The following is a 26,568-nucleotide window of genomic DNA, read 5'->3' as shown; positions in this document are numbered from 1 at the left end:
AAATTCCTAACAGCGCATCTGATCTGGGTAACTCCTACAATACCAAATTCTATGTGACTCACACCAGTCACATCAAATGAACTTATTAATCATATTAGAAGTTTAAAAAATAATTGTGCCCCTGGTAAAGATGGAATTTCTTCTCGACATATAAAAAAAGTACATTGCACTATAATAAAACCACTAATTCATCTTTACCACATGAATAGTGCCTACAGCTTTCAAATGCGCTGTTATAACTTCCATAAATAAAAAAGGAACAAGTTCAGATATTTCCAACTACAGACCCATTAGTGTTATTACAACTTCCACAAAAATTCTCAAAAAATGCCTTAAAGTCAGACTCTACAACTATTTATTATCAAATAAACTACTGAATAAAAATCAATATGGTTTTATAAAGAGGAGAAGCACTAATGATGCATTATTTAAATTGGTTGACCAAATAAAAATAAACTTCTCAGACTCAGATCAAAAATGTATAGCTGTCTTTCTCGATTTAGCCAAGGCATTTGACACTGTGCCTCACACCTAACTCCTTGTGAAGTTTGGTGTCAGGGGTGTAGTGTTGAATGTTTTTAAAAGTTGTTTACATCAGAGATCTCAAATTGTTAAAATAGATAATAATCATAGTAATCCTTTATACCACAGGGCACAGTGATTGGCCCATTATTGTTTATTTGCTATATAAATTCATTACTAAATCTAGATATTAATGGCATGTCTATTTCCTTTGCAGATGATACAGTACTGTATTTTACTGGTTTATCATGGGATTCATTAAGAGACAAAATTGTTATTGGTCTAAGTAAAGTAAAAACATGGCTAAATTCTCGTAAATTATCACTTAATCTTGCTAAAACACTGAATCAAATAGACCTTTACACAACTCAATTACTCTTTAACAAACAAATACAACAATATATGAGGTGTCACATACTAAATACTTGGGCATAACTATAGATCTTAAATGGTCAGAACATATTCATGATGTAACAAATAAATTAAGGTCTAATTCACAAATTTTACCAGATAAGAAACATATTACCTCATAAAATAATAACTATGATATACAAATCATTAGTGGAATCAATATTAAGATACGGTATCATAGCCTGGGCAGGACTTAACAATAATGCTCTCAGTCAGTTAAATGTAGTTCAGAATTACCTATTAAAGATTATTTACAGAAAAGATTATCTATATCCAACAAATCAACTATACAATGAAAGCATTTTAAATGTTAGAGGTCTATACTTTTTAAGCAATTATATTTATTGTTTTAGGAATAAAAATAAACAGCATGTAGATCATGCTTATCCTACCAGGAATAATTATAATAATACGTTGATTGTCCTTTTTAGAAGGTTTGATGTTAATCAGAGATTTACATTTGTAGTTGCACCAAAAATATATAATGTGCTACTTAATAATATTAAAGACTTTTATTTCAATAAATATACATTATAAATACAAGATTTTAAAGTAATGGCGAAGTCTAGCCCTAAAGGCTACTCTAACTTAACCACAAAAAGGAAAAAAGCATATGAAGCTTACACGGCAAAAACGATGAAAGTCAATTTTTACGGTAAAAGACAATATTAATACCAAAAAACTGCGCGTACAAAGTAGAATCGAATGGCCCGGGCTGCTTGGCAATATCGCTGAAAGTCTAAAAGTTATTCACGAAACAAATAATCTTATCCACGACAAAAACGCTGAAAGTCGATGCAAAACACACCAAAAACGTTGTAGGTGCTTCTGGGCGGTCGCTAAACAACACGACGATTAAAAAGATCAGTTCCCGCATACACGTACACAGGTCCGGTTCAAGTCTGTGCTTGTTGTGTTTATGTTTATCTACATATAAGTAGTGTCTTTTTTAATATTTTGTGATGGAGAAAAAGGCAGAGACTGTAAATCGTGAAAGAAGTGATAAAAGTACTGTGCAGAACTTAAACGTGGGATCTAAGAAGAGAAAAAAATTGGAAGAGTAAGTGATGTTATGAAAAAATTAAGGTTAAGTTCACACGAAATAGAGCCAGACTGTAAGTGTTCCAGGTATAAATGCTTTCAAAATATCGAACTTTTGGAAAGAAATACCATTATTAAGGAATTTAATAGCATGTCAACCAGAGATGAGCAGAACAGTTACTTAACTGGTCTTGTATCTATGATTTCCATAAAGAACCGTAGGCCAAGAAAAAATGAAAATGATGCCAAATTTTCCGATAAAGCATATTTTTATAAAGTAAGAGTTCAGCGATAGATTGATAACCATAGTAGCTGCATTGAAGTGCCCGTTTGCATGAAGGGTTTTGTTTCATTACATGGAATTACTGGACGTCGCCTACAAACAATTCAGGAGTCTCTAAAGAAAACTGGTAAGGCGTCTAAAGATATGAGAGGTAAATATAAACACGTACATTGTGCAAAGCCTTCGACCACATCTGCGGCCGTAAAAGATCATATTTGCTCCTTCAGGGGCAGGCAAAGCCACTACAGTCGAAAAAAATCTACAGTCGTGTATTTACCAGACACTCTAACAATAAGAAAAATGTACAATATGTATAAGGATTTAAATCTTCCTGATGTTTCATATGAATTTTATCGCAAAGTTTTTAATAATGAGTTCAATATCAAATTTGGATATCCACGTAGTGATACCTGCAGTATTTGCGATAAATATACTGCAGAAAAAACAGCATTATTGAAGATTAAAAACGACACAACCACGTCAGAAATTGATGCGAAAATACTTCAAGAACTTAAAAAAAAAAAGAAAATAGAACATGAACTGCATTTGCGAAAGGCCGAAATGTTCTATGATCGTAAAGAAGAAGGAAGAAAGAAAAGTATTAAGAGTAAAGAGTTCAAAGCAATAGCGATGGATTTCCAAAAAAACCTCCCTATACCAAACATTACAACCAACGATGTATATTATAAACGACTTACTTTCTGTTCATTTAATATTCACGTGCTGTCTACTGCCGACTCCTATTTTTATTGTTACCCTGAAAATATCGCAGCTAAGAGATCAGAGGAAGTTATTTCATTTTTGCATCATTTTATATTTTCGCAGTTAGACTCCAGTGTAAGGGACTTAGTAATATTTTGTGACTCATGTTGAGGTCAAAATAAAAACTATAATCTTTTTAAATTCATTCATTACGTAGTTATTTCCACACGAAGACTTGACAGCATAAAAATGATTTTTCCAATAAGAGGCCATTCTTATTTGGAGTGTGACAGGAATGTGGGACTCATTAACCAGCGGACCAAAGCTGAAACTGTTGAAGATTGGTTGGACGAATTTAGGAGAGCCCGCACAAAACCTAGCCCATTTAAAGTCACAGAAGTAGATCAGTCCTTAATTCGCCAATGGACTCAATTTCTTTCGCCGAGTTTTAGAACAAAATGCCCATTTGCTGTCAGACCTATTCGCGAAATAGTGTGTGAAGCCATTCATCCTCAATATATTTCATTTACTTTCGACCCTTCCAAACTTCTGTGATTCGTACCATCGCTATTGTCCCAACTGATGATATAGCAGGAACCCAAGAATTTTTTTTGTCCGACAGAAGTTATACAGGTAATAAATTTATATTTATACCTACTAGCTTTTCTTAATTATTTTTTTTTTAGATTTGTTGCCAATTAGTCTGGAAAAGTGGAAAGACTTGCAACAACTGAAGCAGTTTTGTGGTGACGCTGCCAAACATTTTTTCGAGAGACTTGCTCACAAGGCAACAAGTAAAGGATTAGGAGTTAAGAAGCAAATGGAACGAAAAACTGTAGACAAAAAGTAAAAGCTGCGAAAAAATAATATAATACTTATAGGTTAAACATAACAATAATGAGGTTTATAGAGTCTTGCCGGGAGAGATCAACAAAGTAATACGTATTTTAATTTAATATTAAGAATATATAAGGTTATAGATGCAGGAGCTCATTTAAAATCAAATATGATCAAACAATAAATTTTATAAAATAATAAGAATCTTGTTTGTTCATATAAAATCTAAGGCTAAAGGACTGTATGTACAATGTACATGATGGCATGCTCTCCTACGGTTGTTTTTGAAATAGATATTCCCTAAATTTATATTTAAATTTATTTACATTTAAAAGTTTAAACTCATTAGGTATATTATTATATAATTCAATAGCATTAAACAGAAAAGATCTTTTGTAAAAAGTAGATTTAAATGTAGGCATGGTGAAAAAACCTTTATTTCTTATGTTCAAATTATGTACTTTACCCCTAGGGATAAACTTATTTTTTAGTTTTATTATTGAAGAAGTTGATACTGGTACTGTAACAATCTTGTGTACAAAATTTGCTAAATGAAGCTTGCACCTATTTGACATGTTAAGCCATTTAGTTTCTTTTATTTTATGTGATATATGTTCATTCCTTTTAATACCATATATTAATCTGCAACAAGAATTTTGCATTTTTTGGATTCTTTCTTTTTCTACTAATCGAAGACATGGCATGTATATAAAATCACAGTACAAATAATGGCTCAGGACGAGACTATCACAAAGTATTTTTTTTAATCTAAAATTAAGCGAATGTCTTTGGCTGTATATTAATTTAAGAGAAAGGAAAGATTTTTTATTTAAATGCTTAACGTGCTCGCTGTAACGTAAATTTTGATCGAGAATTAGTCCAAGATTTTTAGCTGAAGTAACATAGGGGAGTTTTGAGCCGTCTAACCCAATATCAACGTTTTTCTTAATAATGTTACTGTTTTTATTATTGGCTATATATAAAAGTTTTGACTTGCTTGAATTAAGTTGCAGATTATGCTGATAAGATAATGTTCTAATAGTTTCCAAGTCCAGATTGACCTTCTGCGCCGCATCGACATAGTTAGATGTGTCAAAATTGTATACAAGCTGTGTGTCGTCAGCGAAAGCAGTGACTGTGCAGTAACTAGTAGATTGAAGAATATCAGCAGTATATAATATAAAAAGTAGCGGAGACAAAATTGATCCTTGGGGCAAATCAAATCGAATTTTTATAGTTTCAGAGCAACGTGTATTGTATGAAACTTTTTGGGATCGATCACTTAGAAAAGAAGAAATAATGTTTACAGACTCATCCTTAAACCCGTAATAGTGAAGTTTGGCGCAAAGAAGTGAATGGTCCAAAGTGTCGAAAGCCTTTGAATAATCTAATAAGACCAAAAGGCTAACCAGTCCCTTATCATTTGACTCGATAATGCTATTTGTAACCGAACCTAGGGCAGTAGATGTATTAGAGCTTTTGAGAAAGTCACATTGGTTATCCGGAATAATATGATGATCGGTCACAAACGCATACATCTGATCGTATAAGATTTTTTTCAAATACCTTTGAAAGTGCTGGAAAAATGCTTACAATTTAAAGATCTAATTTTCGCTAATGGTTTGCCAATTGCTGTTTTCCAAGAATTGGGAAAATATTATTGTTCAATACAGCAATTGACTATATGTAGAATATACATAACTTTAACATGGAAACAGGTATATTATCTGTACCTTGTGCATTTGTTTTTATTGAGTGTATAGCTTTATGAATAGCTTCTGTAGTGGAAAGAGTAAAATTAAAAGTTTTCGTTCCATGTATTATTTTTGTAAAAGTTGATTTTTCAGTACCTTTGGTGGAAACATCCTGTAGAAATGATCCAAAATAATTATTTATAGAATCAGGGTTGGATAGATGAGAAGGCAAGTCGTAGCTCTTGGAAGTCGTAACGCCAATGTTGGATAGAGATTTCCAGGTTTTAGATGGATTATTTTGAGCACAGATGTATTCAATGTATTGTTTTTTAGCCTTTTTTACTATTTTAACTAGGTTGTTAAAAATTGTTTCATTAAGTATTTTAATTTTTTCGTCGATATTATGAGTTTGCAAAATTTTAAACCAATTTGCTCCATGTAAGTCATGTTGAATAGTAGAAGTAGTAGTAATAGTAGAAGAGAACTAAAAATTATTATCAATATATTAAACAGGTCAAAATATTTATTTAAAAAAACATGAATAATCTGTTAAAATGTTTGTAATGTGTTGTCAGATAGTTTAAGATCAAATGAATATATCTTGGGGATTGTTAATGTAAAACTATCTCAATGATCATTGAATATAAATTTTGTTAATAATAATCAATATTGTTAGTAAGTTAAGGCTACAGGAATATATTATTTCACTGTGTCATCATTTAATATTAGGAATGATGTATAATAAACTTCTGCACATACAGGTGAACACCTAGGTGCATGAAACAAATTAATGAAACTCAGATCTAGAGATAGGATTATACACCTGTTTGTACTGTACATTGTAAAAATAAATAAATAAATAAAATAAACAAGGTACATATTCATTCTGTGTTCAACGATTTTTTTCTAATTTGAATATACCTATCACTTTTCTATTGTCTCTTAGAAACATTCCTCTTGTATAGTGGTACACATTTAAGGAAAAACTGGTTCTAAATATGGTTTTAAAAATAAATCCTTGAAAAATAACTATTATCAAACAAAAAGTGCATAACAATAAATTAAAAAAAAACCATCTGTTTTGCAACTAAAACATCATTTAGAGCGCATCAATCCGTGGCGATTAGTCTTAAAAACCATTTTTTAACACCATAATTGCATCAGCGATGGAGCAGCGTCTAGTTACTTACCACCAATGGTGGGTAATTAAACGTAGAAAATAAACTGGTATTGAGAAAGATTCCAGTTGCAAACAGGAAACGGTCGGGCATAAATTAAAATTAAGCGATTTGCTTCATACCGCAACACCATTTTAGGTCGTTTTGTAAAAGTTAATATGTGGCGGAAGCAACAATTTTTGGTTATTTTACTAGAATACAACTTACAAGAAAGTAACATAAGTATGGCGGTGGCGGTTATGTTTCCTGGTGAGCGCCTCCAGCAGCCGGTAACTCCAGTGCAAAATGCTGCGAACACCGCGAAAAATGATAAAATGAAGAGAGCAATCATGGATCTTCCCATATCTGTAACAAAATGGAAGTCAGGAAAAACAGTTTGAAAAGTATTATTCACTTACGTAATCTTGTCCACGCATCCTCAGTAAAATCCTTAGTTTCATTGTTTTCATCGGGAATGTAGTAGTTGATATTGGTGCAATAGGTTTCTACAGGGCTTAGGTACAGTTTTACTAAAATTAAATGGATGGTTTGTGGAAAACTGTTGAAAGTTACAGGATATTGGCAACGTAGCATAATATTTTTATTCTAGGTTTATCGTAATATATACAATACTGGATCTTGTTACAGGGATTTTCAGTTACAAAAAAACCGTTTGGGTTCAAATTAAAAAAAAAAAAATAACACGGTTCTTAAATTTATCAAAAAAAGTTTACGTTAAAATGTGTGTAATAGTTCATGATATTTTGATTTTTTCCCATACACTAAGAAAAATGATGGATTTTGATTAGCATTATAGCTTTCAAAAGCTGTTTTTTTCTAAGTATGCTGTCAAAAGGAAGTTTTTAGAAAATGGAAAAGTTTCTCATGATATTGGCAAGATATTAGATTTTTAATTTGTCTATAGTACAAAGGGGACAATGTCAACAGCCATAGGAAAACCAGGAATTTTTTTTTTTGGTGAAAAATCCGAAACTTTGACAAACGAAAATTTCTCGGGACCTATGGGCGCTATCTTCATAATTCCAACGGTTTTTTCTTAGTTTTGCCCTTCTAAAGCTAATGAGATCAACCGCAAGGCCTGGGCTCCTTTATTAGCCAAGATTTAGCCTCAGTATCGTCAAAGATGTAATTTTCGCGAATTTTCAAAGTGCTCTTCTCATTCTGTTACATCTGCTCATATCGCGTCATAATAACCGGGTATATTTAAAATTTGACTTAAATATACATGTATATATGATCCATATTTTTTATTATTCTTATATTTCGTGGTCCGGTCTTTAAACAGTTAAAGTCATATCTCCACACCGCAAACTGCTAGTGTGAAAGTGTAATTTTCGCTACAGAAATAACCTGCGAATCTCGGCCACCGATAACCTAAGGTAAGGTCTTACAACAGTGTTTTTATTTAATTTAATTCAATTTTTAATTTGAATTTCGTTGATCTGTCTGCCATGTGCTCATTTTTTTCTTAGACCTGGTGAGGTTAATGAAGCAATAAACAGCTTAAAGCATTGTAGGGCTGTCGATGTTTCTAATTAAATAGTACTATTATAAAACATACCAAGGACATTCTGGTTATTTCATTCATCTTAATCTTTAATTTATGTTTTGAGCAAGTGCATTTTCCAGATTCCAAAGTCAGAAAGGTGTTGTACTGATTTTCAATTCATTTCCATTATACCTGTTTTTTGAAAGGTATTTGAGATATCGATTGAGACTATAGTGTGAGTAAGTACATAGATCTTCATAAAATCTTGCATCCTTGCTAGTTTCGTTTTAGGTCTGGTCTATTAATAACCCAAGCAGCTATCGGCCTAGTTAATAGCATAGAGAAAGGTTTTGAAGAAGGCAATATAACTGCTCTCATCTGTGCGACCTCAGCTGCGCCTTCTACGTCTAAGTTAATAAGAAGCATTTTCATTAGATGAGTGGTTCTGGCTTTCTTTAGATCTTACCTTCCTAATAGATATCAATGCACTGGAAACTATGGTAATATCTCTAGTAATCGACCTGTAACGTTTAGAGTCATACTATTTATACTTTATATCCATGATCTGCGTACCTTTCTGGACCAGAATTCGTCTCTTTTATTTGCCGATGAAACATTGCTCTCTTCCTCTGAAAGTGTTGAGGAACTACAGACCAGTATAATTTCTATTTAGTCAAGGGCCAAGAAATGGTTTGAGGGAAAAAATCTTCGAGTCAACCGTGGAGAATGTGTTAAAACGGCTGGGTTTGATTGTGGACGATGGATTACCATGGCATGCCCATATAGATGGCTTATGAAAAAAACTTCCTTCAAGTATATTATTTTATTTTAAAAAATCTTAAAAGCTTTACTGATATAGATTAAGATTTAATTAGGTATTTTAAGCGCATACTATTTATTTTTATATTTTCGTTTTTTTATGGCGTCTCTCACTCCATAAGTGTTTTTTACCTCCAGAAGAGAGCTTTGAGGCTTATTTTGAGTCTTCACTGAGAGTACTGTAAACTAATTTTTAAACAATTAAAAATTTTAACCCATTTCTTGTCTGTCATTCATCAAAATTCATAAAAAAATATATCGATTATTGTATTCTTTTATTACTTTGAATAATATTATGAAAAAAGTCGGAGAATTGTTCTCTGTCCTTTGGTCTTTATAATAAATTACAAAGCTCTACTCGTCAGCTAAATCTTAAAAAATACAAAGTGCTTATCGGACCCATTCTTTTACAACAACTTTTAAACTGTTGATGAGTTTATGACCACGCCTCTGAATATATTACAAATGTCTTAATTAAGATACGCTGTACTTTAAATATTATTGTATTTTTTTAATACTTTGAATATTATTATATTTTTATATGTTTTAATTTGTTTTTGAAAATGGTAGCCATTAGTAATGTAGTAAAATCTAATTTTAGGATTTAAAGACATGAATAACTAACTATTCTACAGGTTTATATGTTAGAGACGTATGTAGAGGTTCATAACATCTGGTCATAAATCAAGCGCATTAGATCTTGCAGTGTCCCGGGGTTTCCAGATGTTGGGAATATGAACAATTGTCTGGCTGAGGATTTCGTTCAATGATGCTTTTGCACAAATTATTTATTTCTGTGTAGTGTATATTATGGCCATTGGACCAAGCGTTTTCTACTGTTCTACTATTCATGATATGGAAACCTCTTCCAGATAATGTTCGGGTTCCAGTGGTCGCTTTCGCTTTCACCTATGTATGACTTTCCACATTTACAGTGGATTTGCTATACGCAGTTCTTGGTGACTAGTAGATATTGGCTTAGCCTTTAATACTAAACCTCGTATAATTGTTTTTGAAATAAAAACAGTATTAATGTTGAATTCTTCTGATTCTTCATCTTGTTCCTTCCCATAAGTTCCCTTGATGTATGGACCCGTCAAAAATTATCTAGGAACCTCCAGTTTCTGTGGCTCTTTCCTTCTTATCTATGCGCCTTTTCTAAAAGTTGTCTTCATTACGTTACTCGAGTACTTATCCTGCTGTAAGTCTTTGGTGATGTTTTGTATTTCCCTGCTGAGGTCAACATTGTTATTGCATATTGGGACTGCCCTCCTCTAAATTGTTTTAATATCCGTCTCACCTTTATTGAACTAGGATGATTGGAGTTGTTGTGTAGATATTATCGTGTGTGTTTATTTGCGATAGACTGATCCAATGATGACACTTTCCAAAAACATCAAAGAAGAGTAGTGCTCAATTTCCAACTTCTTCGTGGCTGGATGTTGCTCAATACGAAATTGGCAAATGCCGATGTTGGCGAATCCATGGAGCAATCAATCTATGGAGCATTTAGGCCGCAAAGATATCCCTTTGTATATTTTAGGAATCCCGTAAAAATATGGTAATTTGCTATAGTGTGAAGTGAGTACCTTATTAGGATCTTATTTTAATTTTTTTCCGAGTTATTTAATAGTAATTTTTTCCTATCTGCATATCCTGTTCAAATTTTTTCGCATTTTTTGCTTTTTTCGGAAACAATCTGTGCAAATTAATTTGTCGTCTTTTAATAAAAGAATTTTAGTAGTATTTGTGTCATTATAGGCCTAAAGAGTGCAGCAAAAACTGTTTAAATGAAAAATATTTAACAACAATACCAACGAAAATTTGTCCATTATTTATGTATATTTGGATAATATACATAACAATCATGTGAAAACTAACTGTTTTGTTCCTTAAATCATTTACATTCTAAAGTAATGGCCTAGTGAAAAATGATCCCTTTATGTGCGGAATTTTGCATACAATCTTATAAGTTGCGTACCAAACGTTAGCGGAGAGAAATTTTCTCACATAAGAAAGAAAAACACCGAATTGGGTCGTATCAATCAAACAGTGTGAAATATATTAACAAATGGCAATTTTGTTTAACAAGTAAGAACCATTTTATATTTTTCCTATGAGATTATTTTGACTTGATAAGTGTTAACAGATTTTTTTAATTGTGTTAGTTGAGTTTATATTTGCTTAGTAAGAAAGTCAATAATTATTATGTTTATTTTCTTTAAATTTGTAATTAACAATACTTACTCGTTGGTGGTCTTTCCTTCGGGAAACACGTCCTAAAAAGTCCCTTTGTTCTCGTATAATAGTAGTATTTCGAATTAACTGCATCTAATAGGGTCTGGCTTTGGATATCAGAGTTTCTACTTAAGAAATTCTGCAATAGAATGGACATTTATTTATTTATTTGTTTCTATTTGGGAGCACAAAGAGGCAATCGCCCAACAAATATGTTCCCATATTAAATTAGTTGGAACTAAAAGTTATTTAAGTACATTAAAATAAATCTAATCCAAAACTCCGATACCTATTCTAAATCAATGTCAATTCTAAATCTAGTAATTTAGCTTTAAGTGTTTTTTTTTTACATTTTTTGATACATGATAAAAATCTATTTCCTCACAGTACGTTGAGTAGATCTTAACATCCTGTTTATTGGTATGATGCGCAATAATCACGAAACCATGAGGATTTCTCAAAATTCTTTGTGGGCTTATGCTAGTGGTATTATTGATATTATATATTTAGCTACTGGTTTTATTGACAATAAATGCATACAACCGATATTTGCATTAACCTCGTTATATAAACATATTACATCCCTAATGATTCGTCGATGTTCCAAGAGAAGTCATTTAAGTCATAGAGTTGCAAAATTATCATGCATATAGCAAAGTTTACAGAATAGAATAGATTCCATTCTGTAAACTTTTCCACATTGAGAAGCCAAAGGACAGCCAATTGCCAACATAGGGATGGTTAAGTGTAATTAAAGTATTATTGTTTCTAAATTGTTTGCTTTGTCCGTTACTCAATCCAGGGATTGTTAGTAATGCTCATTGTTAACACATGTACATGAAATAGTATTTTTTCATCAAGCAGCACACCAAGATCCTTGGCTACTCTTTCACCAGCTGCCTATTTGCAGGGAAAAACCTGTTGCATAATAATGCGTTTCTTACTACAGAAAAAATATAGTTATAAATAATTCTTGAAAAAACTGTTATAAATGTACATAAAAAAGTTCGAAAGTCATTGTGACAAGATATTTCTTACAGACCGGTGGAAATGTACCTAACTCAAATGATTAATTAAATACTCGAAGAAGAGGACAAGCAAGATTTGATGCGCATTTCTTTAACCAAGATTGCCAGTTTTACCACTAACCAAAACTATTTCATGCTCAACACGCATTTTGCTAGCGATGTTAACATCTTCAGGAAAAGATCAAAATTAAACTACTTACAAGTGGCCCTATACAGTGCTTTCATTTCAAAACGATTGACCCTTAATAACTTAAAAAAAAAAAAAAAACACGTCAAATTAGATATACAGGGGGGCGTTTAATTATGCATTTACTGAAGTTCTGTCAATCACCTCCTCACCTCCAGCTAACCTCACTTTAATATGTCAAATGGGAACCCCCATCGTGTGATACACCATAGTAAGCAGCGTAAAATTTTCTATTCAACGGTACCAAAAAAAAATGAAATCGGTAAATGTGTAAGCAAATAGCGAAAATGTCTAGAAATGGCTTATGAAGCGCTCTGTTAGATAGGGAGAGAGGCGAATTCACAGAGCGAATTCTTGTGTTAGAAAATATTTGACAAAAATCAAAAAATAATTCTTAACAGGGATAAAGATCCAGTCCCCTATAGGTAGTGAATGGCATAGTTTAGTTAGTGTTTAAACTTTGTTTAACCATGCTTCGTTGGATCTCTTCATCTATCGCTTATATATTTTTCACCTATGATTTTCATATTTAGTATATAAGACAAATTAGTTTTAGTTTAGTTTTAATATTCTTCGGAAGATGCTAACATCGTTAGCCAACCACATGTCGAGAATAAAAAAAAGAGTTTTCGTTAGTGGTCAAACTGTTTTTTAATTTGAGTGTCTCACCAAAGGTTCCAATCCTAGGATTATCTGTGTCTTGAATTCGCAAATGACTACGTTCAGCGGATCAGAGTATGAAAGAGCGGTCTTTGATTTGGGTCGAAACACTCTCTTAAAGTACCTGGCAAATCAATTACACATAATATCTTCACACTCCACAACACGGTCGTCTTTATAGATCATTTCGGATGGAAAATTTGAGGAGCTCACATACAAAAACTGATAAATCCACTTTTTGTGATAACGAGAAAAATGCCAATTAGCGTCATTTGGGTATCAGATATGTTAAAAAGTTAATAAACATAACTTACAAAGACACGGTTTTCTTCTCGAAGGAATAGCACGTAGTTTCCGCCTAATTATTTTATTGAAACACTTTTCCAGTTAAAATAGTTTTGTATAACTGCAACCTCCGGACATCCTTTCAGTTACTGCCGCATTGCCAGATCATAAGCTAAATGATATTTCCTTTTTTTTAACATCCCACGATTCAAAGTTAATTCGGTAAACTATAGTTCCTGGTCTACTCTTCCAGTTTTGAGAAGTGATTCAAGTTTTTTCGGACTAGTAACGAATTTGTGGTTCGGAAAACAACACATCTTTATATTCGTTGCATTTGCAAATTTTCTGAGAATTATTTTTCTTATGTTTAATTCCTTTCACTATTCTTAAAATTTCCATAAAATATTTTACGTCGCTAGTTCTCTTATTTTTCTAATTTTTTCATAAGCAGTTTTATATTTATCAGTAGAAGTGAAGGTGGGATGCTTTTTGAGCAAATTTTTTACTCTCCCAAAGGTCCTGTCTGCCGGTAGAAATTAATATACCTCGGACAGAGAAAGTTAACTGAATTTCAGTTACGTGTATTGGAGCTTTGAATCTCATACAGAAATACAGAATGTGGACAATGTGGGTATTCTTGTTTTGTCCTGCACGACCGTCGCAAAAAAGTCGTACAGTCAATATATCGTCCAAGTATAAGAAAAGAAATCTCAAAGAAAACTCAACTAACACAGCAAAAACCGTAAAGACTAATTTTGTGAGGGTAAAATGCATAGTTAATATTAGTTCTGGGCAGGGGTTAATGCAATCTATATAATTATTATTTTAATCTTCAACTATTAGACATTTCGACCTATTTCTTTACAACTTAAATGCATTAAAACCTTTTAAATTTCTCCAAACCTTCCAGTTTTTGTGATTTCATTTAATTTTTTCTTTAATACCATGAATTGTAGAAACTAAGAAATATACAGGAAATTTGTTATTTCTATGGCCTTTCACACGTGCACAAATCTTGCTATAATTTCCTTTAGAGTGGAATAAAAATCTGATACATTTTCAAGTGATGCTTTATTTAAGAGATTATTCCTACTAATATTTGGCAGTACATCATTAATATTGGTGTAATCAGATTTATGGAAATTTTAAAAAGTAGTGTGATGTAACCATAGCTTGTTGAACACCCGAAATCACTCATTTCGTTGCTTTTTAGTTTCTAAGACATCTGTTTCGTTTAAGTTCGTTAAACGTTAAACGAATTTTTGAGACAATTTTATGCGAACAATTTGCGTACCAATTTTTAACCCTGTTGTTTTCTGTGATAAAGACATGTGGTTTCTTTGAACATAATTTTTTGATAAATATTGAATAAGTAAAATCCGATCCGTTTATAAGAATAATTTCTATGTCTATGTTTAATGCTCTAACCTATTTGATTTCTAAAAAATGACAATCTTTGATTTGCATTTTTAGATATTATTGAAAAATACCTAACTATTAATCCTAGTGAAATACAGATTTAATAATTGTTTTTTTGTTTACTTTAAATGTACTCAATGGCACGAAAAATGGAATACTTATTTCCTTTTTAAAACTCATTTCTTTTTACAAATTATTTGTTGTCACAAAAAACATGTTGTTTGATTTGTGTATGAGTTTTTAGAAGAATACATCACAAAATTTAAAAAAATTATTCATAAAATAATTATATTAAAGTGCTCCATTTTTCGTGCAGATGAGTGTACTATTAAATTAATTTTTTCGACCCTAGGGACTTCCCTAAAATAATAAATAATTTACATGAAATTTAACCCAGAAACCCATATTTTAAGTATTCTTATAAACCGCAAAAGAAGCGCAGCCTTTAGCACAAAGTAAAAGTTTTAAAGTGAAATTTACGTTATTAAATCACCACTTATTCAGATTTTTTGGATCATTGAACACCATAAACGAAACAAAACGAAAACATCATTGATTAATACAATTTAATGACGAAAACAATTTGAACTTTCATGTATCGAGAACTATAACATTATTACCGACCTGAATTTTCTTTTATAAAGCGCGTGTTTTTACTGATACTGTTATGTCAGGATACCTATTTTCTTTTTGTATTGTAGGTAAGTACTCGTATGTCTGAATAAATTACGTTATATAGCGGTATTTCTTATATACATAAGTACGTACTTTAGTAAAATGACAGCCTTGAGTAAATAAAATCTCAGTTTATTCATATTAAGGTTAACCCACCAACCAGTGCCTACACTACGTAATTGAATATTTATACTATTGTGTTATTTTGTCACGTTTGTAACTTCCTTTCCTCCAGAACACCTTCGTTCTTCAGTATGCAGACGTTCTTTATATCAAATTAAATTCCCAATATATCATTTAGATTATTGTTTTAAAGGCATAAGCAACTTTTCCTAGGCAGAATTACAAGAAACATACGTTTTCCCCTAATTAGATGATCATATCATATACATCCATGCTTTGACAAATATGTGAACATTCCAGGAACGTTTAGAAAATGATCTTGGTGAGCATTCGGATAAAGCATGAAAATGGGAATTATATTATATTTTAAAGAATTTGAATAGTTTCATCTGATTATGAATACAACTTTTGACGTGGCCTGCATATCTTTAAATTTCGTGGATTTGGATTGACAAAATTGCCTTTAACTCACAAATTTTTTCAGGAACAAGAAACATACTTATATGGAAATGTTTGGCTAAAAATCTTAAAAAAAATTAAGAATATTTCAATTATTTCGTCTAAATATTCGCCAGAATAGTGAAAATTTTTAAAAAATTAGCAAGAAAAAATACCTTCACCACAACTGCTTATATACTCAGAATAATATTATTACTCTCAGTTCCATACTCAAAGACTAATAAAATATCCAAATACCTCCATGTTATGGCCAAAAATCAAGGGTATATACCTAAAAATATTATTGCTAATTAAGCCATTTTTTTCACTAATAGATGCCTCTATGTGGCCTTTATGAGACATTTTTTTACATATATAAATCGTCATAATTTTCATGCATTTTACAGTCGTAAAATCTTGCCTTGGCTCGGTTTACAGTTAGAAAGTGACCAAAATAATTGCGATTCCGTGTAACACTTCGTTTGTGACGAGCATTTTCAATGAGAAATTGACCAAATTCTTCACGAAGGTGTATTTACTCCAGTATTTGCTTACACTCGATATACGTTTTGGTATTTGCATGGTGTAACTGATTTAAGTATCAACTACTGAAGATCCACTTAGTCTAAAAAATCTACTAAAAAAATTACATTTAATTAACGTCTATTTATCTTAACATTGAATTACCGAACTAGATACTTATACAAGTAAGCAATTTTTAAGGTGTTTTAAGGTCAGATTTAATCACGATATGAGGAAATTAATTAAATAATAATGATGTGAGAATATTTTTTATAGTTACAAATGTTATTTCTTGTAGAAAAATGTTATCGATGATTCCAATTTGTGTGCTAGAAGCAGACCTAATTATAGAATGATTATGACTATGGTTATTTCTACTTATGCATCTCTTCTTTCATCTATCTTTCAATCTCTCTCCTATTTATACTTAAAGTTTGCTAATTATTTAAACCAAACGCAGCCACTTCCTCTTGGTTTTAAGTATACAAAGTTTGAAGTGAAACATCTGCGTCACGTTTCTCATAATTCTGGGAAGCAGGTACCAACAACTTTAAGATCTTTGTTTAATTCTTGAAAATTTGCTATGCCAGTCCGTGGCGAACTGAATTGTTTGTTTAGTGTGAGAGGGTTTTACACCAGAGACTTGCCTAGTAGAAAATGGAGTTAAAGAAAGGACTGATCGCGAAAAAATATATATGAAAGGCTAAGCAGATATGGGCTATTAAAAAAATTATTTAATTTTGTAACATGTCAGAACTTTTATGTATACTCTCTCGCCTCAAAGGATCATAAAGTTGATAAAGTTGGCCAACAATTTTCTTTAAACTTAACTAGATTGATTCGACTTGTAATTCATATAATATAAAAATACAATAAAGGCGAAGTTTAGCTAATCATATAGTGCAGCGGCAGTCAGATATTTTTCCACTTCCAAACCATAGTTTCCAATATAAAAAAATCGTAATTTAAAAACTATAAACTGAAACAATATTATCACATACATACCATAATAATAATTAGATTACCTACCTAACTTAAATTAGTAAAACTATTAAAATGTATCTAAGTAAAAACATAAAAAATAATAGTAGGTAGTATTATATAGCACTTAAATTTTGCCAACAATAAAAGGCTCTAAAATAATATAAAAATCAATAAAAAAAATTCAAGGAAATACAACAGAAGAAAAGTTTTAAAACACCTATAATTATTAGATATCGTCGGGTTACTGCAGAAACAAGATAACTCAATTTTTAAATTTTTTTAAGATAAGTGCATTTTAAGATTTAAAAATTGCTTCTGCGTGTAGTGCCAAAAGAAGATAAGGTTCTAACGGCAATTAAGGGTCGTTTCGCATATGCAATAACAACATAACTCCATTTTGATTAAAATGTAACCAGCAAAAAAAAGATATGTACACCTATCTTCTATGAACCCAACTGCATGTCATATTTTTTTTTGTTCATTTAACTGCACAAATAAGATATGTGGTACTTATCTCTTTTTGGCTGTTTAACTTTAGTAAAAGACATATGATTTTTCACTAAAAACCAGTCAAGTGCCACTTATTTTGTTTTGGCTGTACTGCTATTTATCAAAATATAAAATAATTGTTAGTTTATTTAGATATATGGTACATATCTTGTTTTTGCTGTAGCGTGAATGCTTTTTTAATTGAATGTGTATGCACTAAACTCTAAATTGTGGTATTTATCTTGTTTTGGCTGCACAGTTCTTCAGACATAACCTTAAAAATCTGTTACAACGTGGTGTTGACTCTCGCAATATTTTGTTTAATTTGTGTGTTTTTATGACTTAAAACAGTGAAAAATTTGCAAAAATGGTTCTTGGTAAAGAAAAATGTAAAGGTATTTTCCTAAATGTTATAAGTTGGTTTGCAAAGACGTTAATTTATATTTTCATTTTTTAGTAGTTTATCAAGAAAATAATGTAGCTAGTAAGGCTTCTGAGTCTTTTAATTTTACGGTGGTGGAGGTTAACCCGTATTTAGAGAATAATTGTTTAGAGGCAAGCCCAGATAAAATTGCAAATTTTAATGAAAACACAAGTAGGCTGTTATTAATATTTTATGTGCGTTTAACTATAGCTATAATAGTTGCGTATGGCATTTTAGATGGTGGCTTTTTAATGGCGAAAGTTCAAGAGCCTTTTGTATGTAAGCCTTTAGATCTGCTATTGCCTGAAAAAAAAATTATGAATTATGGCTCAAAAACTGAATGTGCAGATTTAGATATTAGAAAAGAATTCGAAAATTATAATGTAGCTGGTCCCTCGACTAAAGGTGAAGATTTAGATGAGACAATAATATCCTCCGAGCTAAATTCGGATCAAGAACGCACTATTTATGAATTAAGAAATGTTTTAGATGATTCCGATCAAGATTACGTCCCTGATAGTTCTTCGTCAGAAATCTCCGATGAAGAGGGTAAGTTAATACTTTTTTAAAATTTTAAATTAAATAGAAATTTCTACTTTTTAGATGTTACGGATAACCATGTTCCGTTAACTACCAATTTTTTAAAGAAAAGAACCCGTTGGAACAAATTAGATCCTTCTCAATGGAAAAAGAATCTCGCTAAGCGTCCGAAAGTCGAAGCTAAAGCCCCACAAAATATTGATTGCTCAAAATGTAATTTTAAGTGTACAGAGAAGATTTCTTTAGAAAAAAGATTGATAATTTGTAAGAACTATTGGAGCTGCGATTTTAACAGAAGAAAAGATTTTGTTTAAAACAATGTTACAAGTAAAGTGCCTGAAAGACAAAGAGCAAAACGCACAAGCATGAAAAAACCACGGGAAGACTCGAAAAGTTTCTTTTTTTACCACAATGACACAACTGTAAGAGTAAAAAAAAAGCTTTTGCATCTTTTTCATTAAAACACTTTGTATTAGCAAGGAGGTTGTAGAGCATGCCTTTAGGAACCAAGGAGAGGGAAAATTATTAAGCGGTAATGATAAACGAGAAAAAAAGGAACCTCATAATAAAAATCTGAAGATTACGAAAAAGTTAAGACTTATATTAAACGGCTAGTTTTACTAAACGGCAGTATCTGGATTCCAAATTAACCATAGCAAAGATGCATTTTCTTGATAAACAATTTTGTGAAAAGGATGATTTAGTACCTACTTCACTTATAAGTTATAGAAGGATATTTTGCAAAAATTATAACTACTCGTTCTATAAGCCAAAAAAAGATCAGTGCCAAATTTGCAGTATAAAAGTGGCAAAGATAAAAAGAAAAAAGAACTGGAAAATATATATCAGACCCACGTGCTAAGAAAAGAAGATTGCAACGCTGCTAAAATTAATGATAAAGAAAAAGCATTACATGACAAATCGTTTGAATGTTGTACCTTTGATTTACAAGGTGTTCTTCAGATTCCTAGCAGTGATGTAAGTCCTATGTATTACAGCAGGAAACTGTGCACATACAATATGACAATATACGAAATGGCACCACCAAATAATGCTACGTTTGGACTGAGGTTAATGGAAAAAGGGGCAGTTTGGAGATCGGCACCTGTTTATACAAATATATTGAAAAGCTTCCTAAAGCAGTAACTGAAATATCTCTTTTCTCAGATACGTGCAGCGGTCAAAATCGCAACCAAAATATCAGTGCTCTCTTGCTCTATCTAGTTCAAATAAACCCCAATCTACAAATCATAGAACAAAAGTTTTTAGAAAGTGGCCATCGTTACATGGAGGTTGACAGTATGCATAGCTCAATTGAGAAAGCCAAAAAGCATGTTCCGGTTTATACTCTTCATGACTGGATGACAATCTTTTGTATGGCTAGAACATTAAGGTCAAACAAAAAGCCCTATAATGTAATTGAATTAAAATATGGTGATTTTTTGGACATTGAAAAATTTTCGAAATCGGTAATGAAAAACAAAATTAAAAACACGCTTTGTGAGAAAGTAAACTGGTTAAAAGTGAAGTGTTTTAAATACCTGAAGTGTAAACCCTGGATTCTTCAATACAGATACGACCATACATCGGAATACAAAGAAATTCATGTTTTAGGTAAAGGAAAGCCTCTAAATTTAGAAAAAAATAAGTTTTTAAAAGAATACAATAAGCCCAGAGCTATTACAACCAGTAAAAAAGCAGATTTACTAAAACTTTGTAAAAGTGGGGTCATTCCAGAAGAATTTCATAATTATTATATAGCACTAGTTACCTCAAAAGATGCAAAAGATGTAGTCCCAGAACCTGCAGTAGAAGATAGTGACCCAGAAGGTGAATTAACCGATGGCGAGTCTTATGATAACTGAAAAAAACTTGACAGCCAAAACAAGATAAATACAAGTTTAATTTATTGTTTATTAAAAAAATATCACATTTTGTTTTATTTTTGTTATGTTATTAATAATAAAGCTTTAATAATAACTTATTTAATGCTTTTTAAAAAAATATATTATTAAGCAAAAAAATGGATTTTTAAAATTCGTTTTAATATTAAAATGCTCATAACTCAAAATCTATAAAATGTGACTTATCTGGTTTTTGCAGCAACCCGACGATATTTACTGAATTATTAGTTCTTAGCATATGTTTCAGTCACATTTTAAGAAAAGTTTATAATTAAAGAGACTCTATAGCAGTTTTAGGGTTTTTATATTGATTAATTGCTTGATATGATAGTAGAGACCAGAAATAGGTGTATATGTAATCCTATGGTTGGAAACTTTGGTGTGACGCTCAAATCACAAGACAGATTTACCATTAACAAAAACTCTTTATATTACTCTCGCTACGTGTTTCGTTAACGATGTTAGCATCTTTGAGAAAATATTAAAACTCAGCTTTAGTCGTAAAACTATCTCGTGATTTGAGGTGTATACGTAGCAAAAGAATTATGACCAGGGCAAACAAGGGCAAAGATAAGAAAAGTTAAGTACCTACTAACACGTACAGACAGGATCGAAATGCATTAAAGAGGGCTATAGGAGATGCAAAAAAGGCCACTTGGAAGAAAACTGTTGAAGAAGTCAATAGTAATATTTGGGGGAAGGAGTATCGGATTGTAACAAGCAAATTCACGTCAACGCCTTTAAATCCGCTAGCGGCTAGATAAAAGGCAACTCGTTATAGCTAAAGGAATCTTTTCTAGAGCATCAGATAGAAATATGGAAAAGAGACAAATAGTAAGAAAAGCAGATATCCCATTATCTACCACAAATGTTCTGACTGCTGCAGCTCAGATAATTAAAGCGCCAAGACTTGACAACCTACCGTGAGAAGTAATAAAAGTCGTTGTTAAAAGGTACACAGTTTATCATCTAAACCTCATGAACTCTATCCTCTTTCAGGCTTCTTCTCAAAACACTGCAAAACTACATGGCTACTTCTTATAGAAAAAGAAAACAGACAAGGAGACAAAAATTAAAAATACAGATCAAATCTGCCTTATAACCGTAGCTGTAAAACTCTTGGAACATCAATCCAATCCTTACTCAGTCGATTAGAGGTAAAATTGGATAGGACTGGAAGGCCGGCAGTATAGCTTCAGAGAAAAAAATCTACTTTCAAGTCTCTCAGAAAGGTCCAGGAAAGAGCTGCATTAGTGAAGCTGGCACCCTACGAAAGAAGAAATCGATGCACCTTAGTAACGGTCGAGGTAGAAAATGTTTTCAACTCGGCTCCATGGAAAGGCTTACTTACAGAACTAAGGAGAAGAAAGCTTGCTCTCTACTTGCTTAATATATTGGCTAGCTATATCGAAGACCGATTATTAAAGGTTGGAGCAGACCGAAAAAAAAATGGTAACGTGTCCCACAAGATTCCTTTTTAGGACCTCTACTGTGGAACGTCTGTCACGTGTCAATTGATTTGTGATTTAATTATTTTGGTTGATAATTAATTTAATTGTTGATAATAGATATTACGTATTGGGTCATTTAACCTCATTATTTCATTGCAAGTGACATGAACTTACAGTGTAGGTGTTGGCTGATTGTAACTTAATTTACTTTGTATTCTCTTTCATTTATCGCAGTGTTAAATTCCGTTGGCTTAGCAACAGTTTATCTCGAGTCATTGTGAATGTGGCTTTATTTTGACATTTCTGTGTGTTTCAAGCGTTAGTCTGGTAAGAACCAACGGTTACTGTCAAAAATGTCAAATGACGTCACGGTTAAGGCAATCGCTCAGATGGGATGTTTTAATATTGCGGTCGATAGGTTATTTGTTTACATGTATATTTTGTGGCGCTGTATTGTGTACATGGATGTTGTTCTTCACTATTCTTTTGGATGGAGTTTGAACCAAACCCACTTGTGGTTTTACAGTTCTTAAAAAATATTGGGCCTAATACATTTTTGTATATTTTGACAAATATATCGGGCATACCAGACATGGGCATTTCTTAGACCGCGTGGCATGACACACTTTTCTTCTGGTTGTTGGTGGTTGAGTACATCGACGTTTCGATTTTGGGGATTTTGACGGCTCACCACATTTCCACACGACTTTTATTTTGTTGCTTCGGTGTACCTTTATAGCTCTGTGGATAACTGTCTTGCAGGATTTATGAAGCCACTGCTACCAAACAGCAGTGCAGACTAGTAGAAAAAAATCTTGTAATCAACAGGTAGAAACACTTTGTTCTTTCTAATTAATTTTTTTTACTCAATTAATATGGCATATGGTCACATTTTTATTCATAGCTTTTAATATTTCACACTGAAGTTCGCACCAATCATTTGAATGTAAATTGTTTAAAATAATATGTTATATTATAAGTATTGCAACTATAAAAAAATAAAAATAAACTGGTGCTAAACCAACGGAATATAAGACTGCAATAAATGAAATAGAATACAAGGTAAATTAAGTTAGTCAACCAACACCTACACTGTAAGAGATATAAACTGAATGAAATACTGAAGTTAAATAACCCAATACTTAATATATATTATCGAGAATTAAAATAATTAACAACCAAAATAATTAAATCAAAATTGACACGTGACACGTCTACTATGATGGGATCATAGATTTAGCAGTATTGAGACGCATAACTCTGATCGGTTACGCAGATCCTGGGTATCCTAGTAAAAACCAGATAAAAGGAGATACAGGTCACAACAAATTACGCCTTAAATAACATTACATAGTGGATATAGAAGAAGATTAAAACTGACGCCACACAAAACCGAGGCTCCTTCTTGCTGTTAGAAAAGCCAAGACTATTTCTGTAATTGTAAATGACACAAGCACTGAAAGTCAGGAAGTTCTCAGGCATCTGGGCATCCATCTAAATAGAAATCTGACCTTTGCAAATCATATCAAAATCGTTGCTAAAAAAGCCAACAAGGCCTTAAAAAACTTATGCCGCCTAATGCCAAAAAACGTACGGAGTATGCGAAGGATGCAGAAAAATACTGTCCTCGGTAATGGAGTCTATTATGCCTTATGGTGTATCGAGGAACTCTAACTCAAATAATTTCGGCGTACAGGGTCCGTATTTTCGAAACCATGCGAATCTTCGAATGCGAACAAAGTCGAGCGGCAAAATTCGCACACGAATCAAAAAGTGCATTTTTGAAAAGCATTCGAAATTTCATTTGCATACGAACGTGAAATGTAGTGGCAACGTAGCAAAGTCGAGTGCTATTGGAGGCCATGTCAAACGGGATGAAGACGATAAAGATTTTTTAACCTAACCTAAAATTTAACTTTAAAAACATACCATCGAAAATACGAATATCGAGTTTTCATGCGAAATCCTCTAATTTCGTATGCGAATCAAAGTCGAATGATTTCAAAAATACGGCCCCAGGACTACATGAACGAAGGCATTGACGGCAGTAGCAAAAACTCCTTGAGTAAAAAATTCTAGGCTTGCAGTCACCGCCGATTTTTAATGCTGATGAATCCGCATTGTTTTGGAACATGGTTCCAGATAGCACCCTGGTGTGTTCCAAAGAAAACACTCCTCTAGGAAGAAAGACCAGTAAGGAAAGGATCAGATTTTTGGCCTATTGTAAGTCTGATAGCAGTCACAAACTTAAACTTCTGGTGGTTGGAAAATCTAAAAACCCCAGAGCATTCGGAAATACAGAACTCTTCATGGGTTATAAAGCTATAGCAAAAGCTGGGATCAGCTCAGCAGTGTTCAAACAGTGGTTTGACCAATGTGTTCCACCATAAGTAAGCATATTTAAAGAGAACGGAAGATTCTTGAAAAGGCTTCTTATTGATAATGCTTCCAATCATTGTAGTGAAGAAAAATTAGTTAATGACTATGGTTGCACGATCAGAATGCTATACGCCTAACGAAGCTTTTCTATCAAAAAAGCCTTCTAGCTCAAATTAATAATTTATATAACAAACAATGAAAAAGCCTTGTTAAGTGTCTCAAGAGGTTGAACATCAAAATTGCTGTATGCCTTCTCCATAATGCTTGGAAAGAAATGCCAGCGAGTACTTGACGTACTTAAATCACTTAAAGCAAAAACTAGAAACATTTGTAGCAGAAGAAATTGAAGAGTTTCCATAATGCTCCAGAATATAGGAAGTAAAGATGTAGATGTTGGTCAATCTGTAGATTAGATAGATAGTGATGCTCAATTGCTCTGGACAGACCATTTAATCGAGTCAGACGAAGATGTCTTGGAAATAACCTCGGCCTATAAAATTAAAAGTCGAGATGCTTATTAAACATTAAAATTTTGTTTTACAGATAGTAATCTTGCTTTAGCTAACATTATGACTCTGCACAGGTTACAGGAAATCTCCTACGATAAAGAGCTACAGGCTTAAATCGGAAAACGGATGAAACCGAACGTGTAAGCATACCCGAGAGCGACTCGAAGATCGATGATTGAGCTATTTGTTATATGCATATTACTTCAACATATATACATTTTTAATTATGTTCCCATTATTTTATTTATTTATTTTTGAATTAACAATATCTAAAATCAATTTTTGTAATGATTTAATAATCCGGATTTTTCGGTAATTCAGATCGGGTTGCTTTTAATTGACCCGAATTATTGCGACCCTACTGTTTACTAAAAGTCCATAAACCAAAGTATAAAAAATATGAAATAGATGAACTTTTTAATGCAAAAGATCTTACGAGACTTTACCTGCATATCATCCAGGCTTAAACCCCATTGAGTTAGTTTGGGCTCTAAAAGAATATGTGGTCAAGAAAAACAAAAACTTTAATTTCAATTATGTTTTACAATATTGTGATGACTTTTTCAAATAATTCCCCAATGAAATATTGAAGTCTCGGTGTGAGCGAGCTGAATGGTTTGAAAAGTAATTCATATTAAAAGAAACAACAATCGAAACGTTTATTGAAGAACTAATTATTAATTTAGATAAAAAGGATTAAAGATTTATACTGATATACAAAAAAAAACAACTAATTATCTGGAATGGAAAAACCAAAGATGATCAAGTACACAGCTTAACTGTTGAAAATGATAAAAACTACGCGAAGTTATAATTTTTTATGTATATATTTAAACTTTTTTTTAAACTTTTCTTAACTTTTTTAGACAAAAATTAATACTATGTGAATACATTTTCAAGTTTTATTTTTAATAAATTATTTGTAAACATTTTTAGTATCTTAATGAGAGCCAAGAAAACTCACATTAATAATAATCAATCCCAAAATATGAATATTTAAAGAAATAAATAAACGCTGCATATAGACCGCAACTTAATACATTTTTATTCTCCGTTTCCACTCACGTACTCTCTGACTTCTCTGTATGACTTTATCAGTTTTTAAGACTAAATTCAAAACCACTAATGTACATTATCTTACTGTGCTATCGATTTTCTCTGTATTCTATCATTTGGTTTTTCTTTGCTCACGCTCCCCCTTATTTAACTTTCACTTGTCATTTTTAAATTAAAAAGTATAATATTTTTTCTCATTACTAATTTGCTGAGCCATGTCTTTTCTGGTACATTTTTTGTGCTCTAGCAGCTAGCTGCCTCTTCTTTGAGACAAGTGGTTC

The 26,568-nt window shown here is 32.0% G+C and overlaps 1 protein-coding gene across 2 annotated transcripts in view; it reads right to left on the bottom strand.

Annotated features, from left to right (window-relative positions):
* The window catches only part of LOC126738036 (uncharacterized), a 50,290-nt gene that overhangs the window by 4,600 nt on the left and 19,122 nt on the right, over window positions 1-26,568 (bottom strand). For both annotated transcript variants that reach the window (XM_050443203.1, XM_050443202.1), the window contains exons 2-4: window positions 11,224-11,353; window positions 7,067-7,177; window positions 6,876-7,013 (exon numbers count right to left, since the gene is read on the bottom strand). In XM_050443203.1, coding sequence (XP_050299160.1) covers window positions 6,876-7,013; window positions 7,067-7,177; window positions 11,224-11,353 — 379 coding nt within the window. The remainder of the gene's footprint in view (window positions 1-6,875; window positions 7,014-7,066; window positions 7,178-11,223; window positions 11,354-26,568) is intronic.

Source organism: Anthonomus grandis, chromosome 6 (assembly GCF_022605725.1).
Source record: "Anthonomus grandis grandis chromosome 6, icAntGran1.3, whole genome shotgun sequence".
Classification (NCBI taxonomy): Eukaryota; Metazoa; Arthropoda; class Insecta; order Coleoptera; family Curculionidae; genus Anthonomus; species Anthonomus grandis.
The sequence above is the reverse complement of the archived record's forward strand: the minus strand, read 5'-3'. Positions and strand labels throughout refer to the sequence as shown.